Source organism: Chiloscyllium plagiosum, chromosome 32, assembly GCF_004010195.1.
Source record: "Chiloscyllium plagiosum isolate BGI_BamShark_2017 chromosome 32, ASM401019v2, whole genome shotgun sequence".
Classification (NCBI taxonomy): domain Eukaryota; kingdom Metazoa; phylum Chordata; class Chondrichthyes; order Orectolobiformes; family Hemiscylliidae; genus Chiloscyllium; species Chiloscyllium plagiosum.
The window spans coordinates 38,640,097-38,655,336 of record NC_057741.1 but is presented as its reverse complement, the minus strand read 5'-3'; the positions used below and the strand labels follow the sequence as shown (position 1 = coordinate 38,655,336).

Here is a 15,240-nt window from a genome sequence, read left to right as displayed (position 1 = left end):
TCACTCAGCTCATCCCAGGTAAGGAGGGACTGTCTTACGAGGAGAGATGGTGTAGATTGGGCCTGTACGCTTTGGAGTTTAGAAGGATGAGAGGTGATCATTTTCAAATATACAGGATTCTTAAGGGATTTTGACAGGTTAGATGTGGAGAAGTTGTTTCCCTGTGTAGGAGAACCCAGGACCCGAGGGCAGAATCTTAAATTCAGGGGTCAGACATTTAAGACAGAGATGAGGAGGAATTTCTTCTCTCAGAGGGGAGTGAATCTATAGGATTCTTTACCACAGAGGGCTGTCGAGGCTGGGTCATTAAGTATATTCAAGGCTGAGAGAGACAGTATTTTAATTAGAGTCAAAAAGTGTGGCGCTGGAAAAGCAACATCCGAGGAGCAGGAGAGTCGACATCCTGATGAAACAGGAGAATCTTCACCAGGAATGCTGATCTGGGATGAGGTGGGGGGGAGGGGAAATGAGGAAGCTGGTGAAATCAATAATGATGCTATGTAGTTGGAAGGTCCCAAGGGGAAAGATGAGGGCTTCTTCCTCCAGGCGTCAGGTCACTTGGATTTGGCGGTGAAGGGAGGCCCAGGACTTGTATGTTTTTAATTAGTAAGGGAATTAAGAGTTAGTAGAGGAAAAGGCAGGAAAGGGGAGTTGAGGATGATCAGATTGGCCCATCAGTGCATGGAATAGTCTACTCGGGCTCTGATGCCTGATAGTATTAAGCCAGTGAGAGGTTTTCAAGGTAGGTGGGAGTATAGATTTGATGAGCAGCCATCAATGGAAGAGAAGGCTTGAGGGGCTGAATGGCCTATGTCTGCCCTGATACCTATTGGATGATAAGTGTGCCCCATTCCCCCCAAACATTAATTGGCCAATGGGGGAAATGACTGCATGCACAATCCCCGGTTCAGGCTCCTATTTGATCCTGACCTTAGGGTTGAGAAACCCACAGTGGGAATCACCCCCATGTGAACTTTGGAGATTTCTAAAAGACGTACTTGTCGATGGTTATGGGTGTCACTGATTAGGCTGCCATTTGTTGTTCATCCCTGATTGCCCTGTAGTGTTTTATGTGAGGCGTTTCACTCTGTGAGTACATCTAGTCTAAGTAAAGACAGACTTTGGAATCTTCCTTCAGGAGTGACTCTTTGGGGATGGGGATCTGGGCTGGGTTTGCCTATTGCTGCAGTTGACCCTCATATAACCCGATCTCACACTCCAGCCTGCTGCCAAGCTCTGCATCCCAAATGGGAGGGTTCCAACTGCTTTCAGAGTTGAAGTTCAACAAGTAATCATTCTAAACAAAGCCTGACAGAATTATTACAGCAAGAATGGAGGCTATTTGGCCCATTGCTTCTCTGAACAAACAGCTCACTCGCTGCCAACCTCTGGCCTTTTGCCTGTAACCCTTCCCTTTCAGATCCATCTAAATCCCTTCGAAATGTTTCAGTCAAACTTGCCTCCCACACTGTCTCAGGCGCAGCAATCCAGATCCCAGGCCATTCGCTGCATGAATCAAATTTCACAAGAAGAGACTATTTGGCCTCCATGTTTATACTGACCTCTGACAGAGTCAGTGCCACTCCGTCTTGCACGGTGCACGTAGCCTGGCTCAGTGATTGGCACAGTGGTCTCACAGTACCAGGGACCCGGGTTCGATTCCACCCTCGGGCGACTGTCTGTGTGGAGTTTGCACATTCTCCCCGTGTCTGCATGGGTTTCCTCCAGATGCTCTGGTTTCCTCCCACAGTCCAAAGATGTGCAGGTCAGGGTGAATTGGCTGTGCTAAATTGCCGTATAGTGCCGAGGGATGTGTGGGTCAGCCATGGGAAACAGGGTTGGGTCTGAGTGAGCTGCTCTTTGAAGGGTTTGTATGGGCCGAATGGCCTGCTTCCACACTGTAGGGATTCTGAGGTATTTTCTCTTGTGTAACACACACCTAATTCCCTTTTGAAAGGTGAATTCCAACCACATCACGGTAGCTCACTGCTCCCCTGATCTCCCCTCTGCCCTAGTCTGACTGGCAGAACAGGCTCCAGTCCTCTATGTCCCCCTCGTTAAAAAAGATCATACCAGAAATCCAGGTTATATAATCCAACAGGTTTATGTGGAATCACTAGCTTTCGGAGTAGCAGGTAATTCACCAACCTTCCTTCACGGGAAATATTTGTGGTCCAGAACTCTTTTTCCTGGGAATGGATTTTATTTGAATGCCTGACATTTGAGGGACGGGGGGTGGGGTGGGGAGTGTGAGTGAATCGACAAGGAGCTCACATTGCAGGCAGTCTGTACTGGGAGGAGCCAGTGTGTGTGTCCCAGGGACTGGGGCAGGTACACACACACACACACACACAGGGAGAGGGAGAGGCAGTGTCCCGGTGCTCAGTGACCCCCATCTCTCTCTCTCTCTCTCTCCGGCCGATGGAGCCCAGCACAGCCCCCGGGGCGGGCAGCAAGCGCAGGAACCTGGGCTTCTTCAAACCCCCGAGGCTGTACATCCAGGAGAGGCGCCGCACCGACACCATCATCAGCGAGAGTGCAGCCAGCAGCGAGGAGGAGAGATGCGGCACTCTCAGGAGGAGCCAGTCTGATCGCACCGAGTACAGTCACAAACTGAAAGGTGAGAGGGAGCCTGCGAGGGTGGGGACACGGGAGGGAGGGGGAACACAGGGGAAAAGGTTTTTAAAAAAAGGGGGAGACTCAACCCATTTAACATATCACTCCTCAAAGGTCTCAACTCTCATTCATTCCCCTGTCTGCCCAAGGGCACCTTGTCAAATCCAAGTTATAACTGTGGGGATGGGCCGATCGGCCTCTTCTGTGCTGTGGGATTCTCTGACTGTGTAACTGGAGCTGGAGACCGACCTGTTGCCCAGCTCACCTGAACCTGGACACTCTGATACACATGATTCGGAGATGCCGGTGTTGGACTGGGGTGGACAAAGTTAAAAATCACACACCAGGTTATAGTCCAACAGGTTTATTTGGAAGCACTAGCTTTCGGGGCACTGCTCCTTCCCACCTGATGAAGGAACAGCACTCCGAAAGCTAGTGTTTCCAAATAAACCTGTTGGACTATAACCTGGTGTTGTGTGATTTTTAACTTTGTCCACTCTGATAGAGTCATCGAGATGTGAAGCACGAAAATTGACCCTTCAGTCCAACTTGTCCATGCAGACCAGATATCCCAACACAATCTAGTCCCATTTGCCAGCACCTGGTCCATATCCCTCTAAACCCTTCTTGTTCATATACCCATCCAGATTGCTTTTAAATGCTGTGATTGTACCAGCCTCCACCACTTCCTCTGGCAGCTCATTCCATACACACACCACCCTCTGTGTGAAAAAGTACCCCTTAGGAGCCTTTTAAATTTTTCCCCTCTCATAAGACCATAAGACATAGGAGCAGAAATTAGTCCATTCAGCCCATCGAGTCTGCTCCACCATTCAATCATGGCTGATAAGTTTCTCAACCCCATTCTCCCGCTTTCTCCCGATAACCCTTGATCCCCTTTACAATCAAGAACCTATCTATCTCTGTCTTAAACACACTCAATGCCCTGGCCTCCACTGCCTTCTGTGGCAATGAATTCCCTGGATTCCCCACTCTCTGGCTGAAGAAGTTTCTCCTTATCTCCATTCCAAAAAGGCCTTCCCTTTACCCTGAGACTAGGCCCTCGGGTCCTAGTCTCTCCTGCCAATGGAAACACCTTCCCAACGTCCATTCTAAATTTTAATTCCCAACGTTAATCACTCCACATCGGTGACTGTCCCTTCAGCTGCCTGGGCCCTACATCCAGGGATTACGGCTCAACGATACCCCTCAACAACACCACTCTCAGCCTAAGCCTACACGCTCCAGTTTTGGAGTCCCCTACCCTGGGGAAAGGTTCTTGTCTATTCACCCTTTCCAGGCTCGTGATGATTTGATAAATGGAGTCATGTGTGACTTTCAGTGTCAGTGCAAGACCATGGGCTGTATGTCCCAAAACTGGCTGATCAAATCCAGTAGCTGAGTCCTTTGGCTGTTTGCAATATATATAACATGCTTTATATCAACCAGCCTTCACTCTTAACATGGGGAGAAAGTGAGGACTGCAGATGCTGGAGATCAGAGTCGAAGAGTGTGGTGCTGGAAAAGCACAGCAGGTCAGGCAGCATCCGAGGAGCAGGAGAATTGACGTTTCGAGGATAAGCTTTTCATCAGGACTTTTACCATCCACTTTTAATACCCAAAATATCTTGGGTTAGATGTGATTCCAAGATTAGGGAGCACTTCCTGACTAACTCTGAGTGTGCTAATAGTGACACTAACAACCAATTTAAAATGATCAGTCAAGTTCATGCTGAGGCCCAGCTATACAGACTGGAAGGGAGATGTAGTCATGTCCAGAGACCTGTTCCCTGCACACAAAACAAATACATACAAGCCAGGCATTTTTTAAATTACTAGATACTATAATTCCCTGTTGTTTTCCACATGATAACACAACAATCAATTGGACCAATGTGCCAATCAATCAGCACCTTGTTTTCCTGTTTTATACATCAAAATTTGGCATTCTTGCATTTGTCCTGATAAGTGCACAACGAAAAGCCTCACAAACATCTTTTCAGCAAGATTCAAGCTCTGTAATATTTTAACATGCACCCCACCTGCTCCCCTATCAGCCCCTCATGCTGACTGCCCTCTACCAGCTCCCAGGAGAAAGTGAGGGCTGCAGATGCTGGAGATCAGAGCTGAAAATGTGTTGCTGGAAAAGCGCAGCAGGTCAGGCAGCATACAAGGAACAGGAGAATCGATGTTTCAGGCATAAGCCCTTCTTCACACTTTCCTCATTCCTGAAGAAGGGCTTATGCCCGAAACGTCGATTCTCCTGTTCCCTGTATGCTACCTGACCTGCTGCACTTTTCCAGCAACACATTTTCAGCTCTGTACCAGCTCCCAGTCCAGCAGCGTCTCAGTTTGGAAACTCATAGCCTCTCTTGTGCAAAATCAACTCTCTTGGCCCTCCCTATTTCTGGTACTTTGTCTCGCCTAAAGCCCTCATAGATATTGGTGCTGCTGCAGTTCTGGCCATTTCAGCAACCCCCAACTTTAATCCCCAACTTGAATCGCTCCACCATTGGGGACTGTCCCTTCAGTTGCCTGGGCCCCACATCCAGGGGTTACTGCCCCTCGAAAACCTTCAACAACACCAACCTTCTCTCGACTTTGATGATGTTCCTTGAAGCTCACTTGTCCTCGATCACCGTTTAGGCAAAAGTGAGGACTGCAGATGCTGGAAATCAGAGTCTAGATTAGAGTGATGCTGGAAACGCACAGCAGGTCAGGCAGCATCCGAGGAGCAGGAGAATCGACATTTCAGGTAAAAGCCCTTGTCCACTGTTTGATGGATTGTGGCCTGTGATGTGCCAATCATGCACCGTGTGATGCTTTATTGTATTAGAAGCCTTGGTTGAAAGTAAATTATTCTCACGTTAATGAGAACCTTCAGTCCATCTGTTTGAAAACAATGAATAAGGTCTCCTACTTCATTGCTGTAGAACAAGGAATTCTCATAATTGTGTAACATTCCAGAAAAAATAGATTAACTGGTCATTAATTTTGAGTGTTTTTGGACTCTTAATTGTGTTTCAGAAAATATTTATTTTTAATAGTGTTTTCAAAATGTAGTGATATAAATACAAGTTTTTTATTTAGTTAAAAAGATTGAATTCACATCATTGAAAAGATCTTGTTAACATAGAATCCATAGCAATTGTGTTAAGGGTTAAGATTAGGTTTACAGAGTAGTGAATGATGATTTATTGTCACTTGGACTCTACTATGAACAACACAGTAAAACACAGTGAAAAGCTTCAACTGTTGCCACAGTCTGATGCCATTTTCAATAGTTTAAGAATAAGAAGATATAGCTGGAACATAGTGAGAAAAGATCTGGCGAAGTGTTATGTGGGAAAGTGAGAAATGGTTCATTTTGGCAGAAAGAATTTTAAAAAGTATATTATTGAAATAATGAGAGTTTGCTGAGCTCTGAGGTGTAAAGGGATGTAGGTGTCCTAATGCATGTGTCACAGAAGGTTAGTATGAGGGTACAAGTAATCAGGAAAGCCAATTGAATGTTTATTGTGAGGGGAAATTGAATGCAAGACTATGACTATGCTTCAGTTAAACAGGGTGTTGGTGAGACTGGATCTGGAGGCCTGTGTATTGTCCTGCTCCCTATACTTATGGACGAATGTTTATGCGTTGGAAGCAACTCAGAGCAGGTTTCCCAAACTAATCCCTGGAACGAGTGGATTGCCTGATGAGGAAAGGCTGGACAGGCTGAGACCTGTATTCTCTGGAGTTTAGAAGAGACAGAGGTGACTTTATTGAAACATTTCAGATCCTGAGGGACCCTGACCAAGTGGATGTGGAAAGGATGTTTCCTCTTTTGGGAGAGTCTAGAGTTAGGGGTCAGAGTTTAAAAATGAGCCTGCACTCATTTAGACCATAAGACCATAAGACATAGAGTGGAAGTAAGGCCATTCGGCCCATCGAGTCCACTCCGCTATTCAATCATGGCTGATGGACATTTCAACTCCACTTACCCGCATTCTCCCCGTAGCCCTTAATTCCTTGTGACATCAAGAATTTATCAATCTCTGCCTTGAAGACATTTAGCGTCCCGGCTTCCACTGCACTCTGTGGCAATGAATTCCACAGGCCCACCATTCTCTGGCTGAAGAAATGTCTCCGCATTTCTGTTCTGAATTGACCCCCTCTAATTCTAAGGCTGTGTCCACAGGTCCTAGTCTCCTCGCCTAATGGAAACAATTTCCTAGCGTCCACCCTCTCCAAGCCATGTATTATCTTGTAAGTTTCTATTAGATCTCCCCTTAATCTTCTAAACTCCAACGAATACAATCCCGGGATCCTCAGCCATTCCTCGTATGTTAGACCATTCCAGGATCATCCATGTGAATCTCCGCTGGACACGCTCCAGTGCCAGTATGTCCTTCCTGAGGTGTGGGGACCAAAACTGGACACTATACTCCAAATGGGGCCTAACCAGAGCTTTATAAAGTCTCAGTAGCACAACGGTGCTTTTATATTCCAACCCTCTTGAGATAAATGACAGCAATTTAAGGCAGCGATGAGGAAACATTTTTCTCTAAGGATTGTGAGTCTTTTGAATTTCCTTCATCAAAAGGCAGTTCATGCAGAAGTTCTGAATATTTTTAAGGCAGATTCTTGGTGGTCCAAGGGGATGATTGGTGACACACTGGAATGTAGAGTTGATTAGATTAGATTAGATTAGATTACTTACAGTGTGGAAACAGGCCCTTCGGCCCAACAAGTCCACACTGTCCCGCCGAAGCGCAACCCACTCATTCCCCTACATTTACCCCTTACCTAACACTACATGGCCAATTCACCTGACCTGCACATCTTTGGACTGTGGGAGGAAACCGGAGCACCCGGAGGAAACCCACGCAGACACGGGGAGAACGTGCAAACTCCACACAGTCAGTCGCCTGAGGCGGGAATTGAACCCAGGTCTCTGGCGCTGTGAGGCAGCAGTGCTAACCACTGTGCCACCGTGCTGCCCCCTAAAAGCAGATCAGCCATGTTCATATTGAATGGTGGGGTAGACTTGAGAGGCAGAATGGCCTCCTCTTGTTCATTCCTTATGTTATTGGACCTTCCCTACAGTGTGCAATTCGTTTAAAAGTGATACCTTATAAGCCGCTCAGTACTTAGAAGAATCAATAGTCATTAATGTAGTCCATTTGTTTGTTTTTAATGTAATGGTCATTAATGCTCTATACTTAGTTGGTTTTAATCTTTAACTTGAGTTTTAAAAGCCTTAAATTATTACAAATATTTGGGAATGGAAATTGGGAAGTGGTTTAGGATTCAGATTTACAGGGTACATTACAGCTGCCTTTGAATTGTTTGTAACTTTATGTATGCCACATATTGCTGACTGAATGATAGGTGCCTAATGTAACCCAGCACCAGTGAAATAAAACCCTATTAACCTTTAAGGCTGTTTTTGTCTTTAGCTGTATCCAGTCATGGAATCATGTAGACCCCTCGGTCCAACCAGTCCCTGCCGACCATAATCCCAAACTAAACTAGTCCCACCTGCCTGCGCTTGGCCCATATCTCACCAAACATTTCTTTTTATTCATATACTTATCCAAATTGTCTACTAAGTGTTGCAATGTACCTGCAACCTTTGGATGTTCATTCCACACATGAAACACTCCGTCTCCTTTAAATCTTTCTCCTCTCGCCTTAAAAATACATCCCCTAGTTTTGAACCCACTCACCCGAGGGAAAGAAACCTGCCAGTCACCTTATCCATACCCCACATGATTTTGTAAACCTCTATAAGGTCATCCCTCAACCTTGTACACTCCAGTGAAGAAACTCCAGTCTATCCAGCTTCTCCTTATGACTCAAACCCTCCATTCACAGCAACATCCTGGTAAACCTCTTCTGAATCATCAAAGTCAGTCAGTGTTCCTTTTTGGGGTAGGTGTTAACTGAATTTGAACACGTATGTAAGACTGTGATTGTGTGAGCTGGAGCTCACTTACCTCTAGGCACAAGAGAGGGTTAAGTATGAGCTCATCCCTTGATGAATCACACTGTAATTAGACTCTAGCCTTGGCTCAGGTACATCCCACATCATAAGCATAATGTGACCAACCTGAACCAACAGGTGCATAGCTGAAGACATGATGTAATGTGTTACAGTTCCCGGTGAACAGGTGAATACTGCGCCATCTGAAGCCCAGACACACAAGGCAACTGCAAAATTCATAGCTTTTAACAGCAGGCACTACACACGTTACGATAATGAAGTAAATGCATTATTCAGAATATTTTAGAATTCCCCAACAGCTTTCTAGTTGTTTGGATTGTTTTTATTTTGCAGCAGAAAGTCAGGACCTTCTAAATTTAACTTTTTATCCTAAATATTACAAATTGTATTGTATTCGGGATCATGGGGGGGGGGGTTATGAAATTGGAATTAAAAAATAATTCAGGCTAAACAATAGACCATCCTACATTGAATCAACCAAATTAATACCAGCATCTGCTTGTCAGGGTGACCTGCACTGGGTGAACCGCTTCCTCGCTGTTGTTAACAAGGTGCCTACTGCAATCTGAAACAAACGAGACAGGTGTAATGTCTGTCCTCCGTATGATCATGGCTGGGAGCATAAAACCAGATCCATTAAAATACAAGAGAAGTTTTTCTGAAATTTGTTAGAACGAAAGCAAACTAGTCTTTCACAGCGGCAACCTGCATTAGTAAAACAGCTTTGATGTGGTAAAGCATTTCAGGGTTTCTGACAGGAGTATTCTCTGAGACAAAAAATACTACAGATGCTGGAATCCAAAATAGACAAGCTGGAGGCTGGAAGAACACAACAAGCCAGGCAGCATCAGGAGGTGGAGAGGTCAATGTTTCGGCTATAACCCTTCTTCAGTATTGTCCAGCAGGTTTTGACAAGTAGGCATGTTAGGAAATAGTGTGAACAGGTGAGTGAAAGCTTGATCAAGGGCATAAGCCCTTCCTGAAGAAGGGCTTATGCCCGAAACGTCGATTCTCCTGTTCCCTGGATGCTGCCTGACCTGCTGCGCTTTTCCAGCAACACATTTCCAGCTCTGATCTCCAGCATCTGCAGACCTCACTTTCTCCTCAAAGCTTGATCAAAGGAAAACGAGAGAGAGAGAGAGAGAGATGGGGGGATAATGTGTATGAGAAAGAGAGAGAGAGTGTGTGTGTGTGTGTGTGAATGTGATAGAGAGAGACAGGTCCAAGACAAAAATCCCAAATCCCAGAATTCCTAATCGGAGCCAGACAGCTGAAGGTAAGGCTGCCTGGCCAATGGTGGGAAAATGGAGGCCAGAGACGGTGCCTTTGATCGTGCCACCTGTCTTTGTGTTTAAACAATCAGGCGCAGGCTTCCAAGAATCTGGTGCAGAAACAGTTTCAAACATAAACAGTCTATCTCCATCCAACTGCAATGACTCATATGTCACATTTTGCATACATGTTACAGTTCTGAAGAAAGGTCACTGGACCTGAAACATTAACTCTGCTTTCTCTCCAGATATGTTTCCAGATCTGCTGAGCTTCTCCAGCAATTTCTGCTTTTGTTTCTGATCTCCAGCATCCGCAGTTCTGTGGATTTTTGTATGGTGTTTTGCTAGTTCCCTGCAGAACATTGTGTGCCAACTACACAGTCCCCTGCCCAACTCAGAGGAAGAGATGAATGGTTCACACTCACTCATTCAGTGCCCCCATCCCCACCAGAGCCTAATCATTCAACAGGACAGTTGTGCCTATCCTTCCTTCCCACCTGGTCTCCATCATTGTACGTTGCCTGCACCTGACTGAGGTAGGCTGCTTGGATGCAGCTCAGGCCTTCAGCTCCTGACTGAGACGCATACATGCACCTATTCAGACACAAGAATCATAATAGTGACACTGCCCTGCACCACCTCTAATCCCCTCACTCCCCAGCTCATCCTCAATTCCCTTCCAGCCCCAGTAAACCTACATTAAACATGGTCCGAACCCATGGCAAGCCCTTTGCTATTTTTAATGGTGAGTGCTTGGCAGTGTCTCCTGCTCCAACTTTTGGTCAGCTTGCCTAATAACCTCCTATGTAGTTCACTGTCCAATTCTGTTAGTAATGTGTCTGCAACTTACCTTGGGGCATTCTATGTAGTTAAAAACAATATGTAAATTCAAGCTGCTTTATAAGCTATTTTACTACATTAAAGACACTAACTAAAAGGCAATGTGTTTGTTATTATTAATGAAATTGAAAATAAAATGTAGGAGCTGAGGACCAGGGATAATTTTAGTCATGCTACACTAGAAACATAACTCCGCCCAGCCCTCAAATATATGGAAGATAATCCCTCAACAAAATTTTAATTAACTTTGCATACATCAGGATTTTATTTTTAATTGCAGGAAATAGTCACCCATTGACAGTATAATTTCCTCAATTTAACAGCATCGGGCTATTTACAAGTAAAGATATTTCTTTGAGCAGGAAACTATATTCAATTAGAATTCCTATTTGCAACAATAAAAGTCTGTCCCCTCTCAAAGTAACCTATTACAAAGCAAAACAACTATTAAATACAAGGAACTGGGATCCTATTACCCAGTAAAAAACGCTTTAACACCAACCTGACGGATTTGTGAGCTGTAACAGATGAGTTCAGTAAACACTGACAGCCTGGAGCCAATGGATTTCAATAAGCCAATTGTAAAGCTTGCCCATTTCAAAGGATAATAATCTGAGAAATCGGAAGATGAGTAGGCTGTGTGGTTGCTCAAGATTGCCCCACATTTAGTAGGATCACAAGTAATCTTCGAATTCCACTCTGCTCTCCCGCCCTCTCCATACCCATCATTCACCAGAGCTCGTTCTGTCTCAGCAACTCAATTGGCCTCCATAGATTCCCAACCCCCCTGAGTGAAGGAAATTCTGCTTATCTCAGTTTCAAATTACCCTGATACTGGCCCCCCCAGCAGTATGGCACACCCACCTCTACCTTGCCAAAGCCAGACGCCAACCCACTGACACCTCCTCCTACTGCCCCCCAGCCACAACCTCACCTCCCATCACCAAACCATCATCTCCCAGACCATCCACAACCTCATCCCCTCAGGGGATCTCCCACCCGCAGCCTCCAACCTCATAGTTCGGGAACCCTGCACCGCCCGGTTCTACCTCCTAACCAAAATTCACTAACCTGACTGCCCCTGTCTCAGCCTCCTCCTGCCCCACGGAACCTACCTCCTCATTTTTCAGCTCCATCCTGTCCCACTTGGTCCAGGAACTCCCTACATAAATTCGAGACACCACCCATGCCCCCCACCTCCTCCATGACTTCAGTTTCCCCGGCCCACTACACTTTATCTTCACCATGGATATCCAGTCCCTGTACACATCCATCAGCCACGACAAAGGCCTCAAAGCTCTCTGCTTCTTCCTCTCCCGTCAACCCAACCAGTACCCTTCCACCGACACATTCATTGGATTGGCTGAACTGGTCCTCACCCTCAACAATTTCTCCATCAAATCCTTCCACTTTCTCCATTGGCACCCACATGGGCCCTAGCTATGCCTGCCTCTTCGTCGGGTACATGGAACAGTCTATCTTCCACAGCTACACCGGCACCATCCTCCACCTTTTCCTCTGCTACATTGATGACTGTATCACAAGGAGATTGAACAGTTCATCAACTTCACAAACACCTTCCACTCTGACCTCAAGTTCACCTGGATCATTTTGGACACCACCCTCCCCTTCCTGGACTTCTCTGTCTCCATCACCGGCAAACAACTCAACACGGACATCTATTACAAACTCACCGACTCCCACAGCTACCTGGACTACACCTCCTCCCATCCCCCCTCCTGAAAAACGCGATCCCTGACTCCCAATTCCTTCGCCTTCTGCCGCATCTGCTCCCAAAAGGAGAAATTCCGCTTCAAAACATCCCAGATGGCCTCCTAATTCAAGAACCACAAATTCCATTCCCACATGCTCAACAATGCCCTTCAATCTCCTCCACTTCCTGCACCTCTGCCCTTGAACCCCACCCCTCCAATCACAATATGGACAGAACCTGCCTGGTCCTCACCTTCCGCCCCACGAATCTCCTGATAAGGCATAATATCTTCTGCCATTTCCACCATCTACAATCAGACCCCACCAGCTAAGATATATTTCCCTCCCCACCCCCATTTGCGTTCTGCAGAGACTATTCCCTCTGTGATCCCTCATTAGGTCCATGCCCCCAGTAACCCACCCTCCTCTCCTGGCACCTTCCCTTGCCACCGCAAGAAGTGTAAAACCTGCATCCACACTTTCCCCCCATCCCTCCTTTCACCTCATCCCACAAGGATCTTTTCACATCCGGCAGAGATTTTCCTGCTCATCTACCTACCTCATCTACTGTGTGCATTGCTCTTAATGTGGTCTCCTCTACATTGGGGAGACAGGACGCCAACTTGTGGAATGTTTCAGGGAACATCTCTGGGACACATGCATTAAACAACCCACTGCCCTGTGGCTGACTACTTCAACTCCCCCTCCCATTCCACCAAGGACATACAAGTTCTGGGCCTCCTCCACTGCCAAATCCAAGCCACCCGACGTCTGGAGGAAGAACGCCTCATAGAACATAGAACATAGAAGAATACAGCGCAGTACAGGCCCTTTGGCCCTCGATGTTGCGCCGATCCAAGCCCACCTAACCTATACTAACCCACTATCCTCCATATACCTATCCAATGTCCGCTTAAATGCCCATAAAGAGGGAGAGTCCACCACTGCTGCTGGCAGGGCATTCCATGAACTTACGACTCGCTGAGTGAAGAACCTACCCCTAACTTCAGTCCTATATCTACCCCCCCTTAATTTAAAGCTATGCCCCCTTGTAATACCCGACTCCATACGCGGGAAAAGGTTCACACTGTCAACCCTATCTAACCCCCTAATCATCTTGTACACCTCAATCAAGTCACCCCTAAACCTTCTTTTCTCTAATGAAAACAGCCCCAAGTGTCTCAGTCTTTCCTCATACGATCTTCCTTCCATACCAGGCAACATCCTGGTAAACCTCCTCTGCACCCGTTCCAGTGCCTCCACATCCTTCCTATAGTATGGCGACCAAAACTGCACACAATATTCCAGATGCGGCCGCACCAGAGTCTTATACAACTGCACCCTGGGACCCTCCAACCACACGGCATCAATGTCGATTTCACCAGTTTCCCCATCTCTCCTCCCCGACCTACCTTATCCCAGATCGTAGATCCAACCCTCCAACTCGGCACCGCCTACTTGAACTGTCCTATCTGCCCATCTTCCTTCCCACCTATCCACCCCACCCTCAGCTTCCCACCCATTGGCATCCCCCTACTTATCTCAACCCCATATTCTCCCCCACATTCTCCTGAAGGGCTTATGCCCGAAATGTCAATTCTCCTGTTCCTCAGACACTGCCTGACCAGCTGTGCGTTTTCAGCTCCACACTCCAAGATCCCCAGTTTCAGCCTATCCAGCCAGGGACAACAAACTCTCAACATTTGCCTGGTCAATCCCTCTCAGTTTCTTAAACATTTCAATAAGATCAGTCAGTCTTTGAAACTCTCCTTGCTGTGTTAATAGCTGTTACCTGTGGGACCGTTCAAAACCATGGGTACTATAAAGGCCTAAATTCAGGTTTTAGTTTATTTCATTGTCATCTGATAACTCTTACAAATAGGAGTATGTTCATCCTGGCCTAAATGAGTATGCACTATCCATGAAACGAGAAGGTAGACTTGCATTTATATAGCACTTTTCACAACTGCAGGCCATTTCAAAGCCTGTCATAGCTATTCAGGTCAGTCCCTGTTGTGATATAGGGAAACAGTGCAGCCAATATGCATACAGCAAGCTTCCACAAAGAGTAATGTGATAACGACCAGATCATATTTTTTGCGATTGTAGTTTAAAGATAAATATTGATCAGGATACTAGGGATATCTCCACGGATCTTCTTTTGCGTCCAGCTGAGATGACAGCTAGAGCCTTATTTTAACATCTGAAAGCCAGCATTCCTGACAGTGTGATATTCCCTCAGTACTGCAGGGAGTTATCAGCCTGGGTTATAGGCCCAAGGTTTTGACGTGGGACCTGAACCAATGTCCTTTGGTTTCAGAGGTGAGGGTGTTAGCCATTAAGCCACATTTGGCAGCTGAAGGACAAGGAAAGACAGATTCCAATCAGGCAAGGAGCGATGTTCCGGCATGTTCCAACACTTGACATTTACTTAGATCATGGATGATTACCATTGACTCAATGTCACTGCTTGACTGTTCACACTGTTGTTGTCTCAATTTGGAGATGTCGGTGTTGGACTGGGGCGTACAAAGTTAAAAATCACACAACACCAGGTTATAGTCCAACAGGTTTAACTGGAAGCACACAAGCTTTCGGAGCGCTCTCCTTCACCAGGTAGTTGTGCAACCACCTGATGAAGGAGCGTCGCTCCGAAAGCTAGTGTGTTTCCAATTAAACCTGTTGGACTGTAACCTGGTGTTGTGTGATTTTTAAGTTTGTTGTCTCAGTTTTTAAAATTTTCAGTGGAATCCCAGCCCTCATTGTTTGTTTTGTGGTTTGAAAGGAGAGGGGATTTGTTTGTGTGTGTGT

General features: G+C 46.2%; 1 protein-coding gene across 2 annotated transcripts in view; it reads left to right on the top strand.

The window, feature by feature from the left end:
- Positions 1-2,346: 2,346 nt before the first annotated feature.
- arhgef38 (Rho guanine nucleotide exchange factor (GEF) 38) overlaps positions 2,347-15,240 on the top strand; it is a 91,625-nt gene continuing 78,731 nt past the window's right edge. For both annotated transcript variants that reach the window (XM_043674467.1, XM_043674468.1), the window contains exon 1: positions 2,347-2,620. In XM_043674467.1, coding sequence (XP_043530402.1) covers positions 2,422-2,620 — 199 coding nt within the window. In that variant the 5' untranslated portion in view covers positions 2,347-2,421. The remainder of the gene's footprint in view (positions 2,621-15,240) is intronic.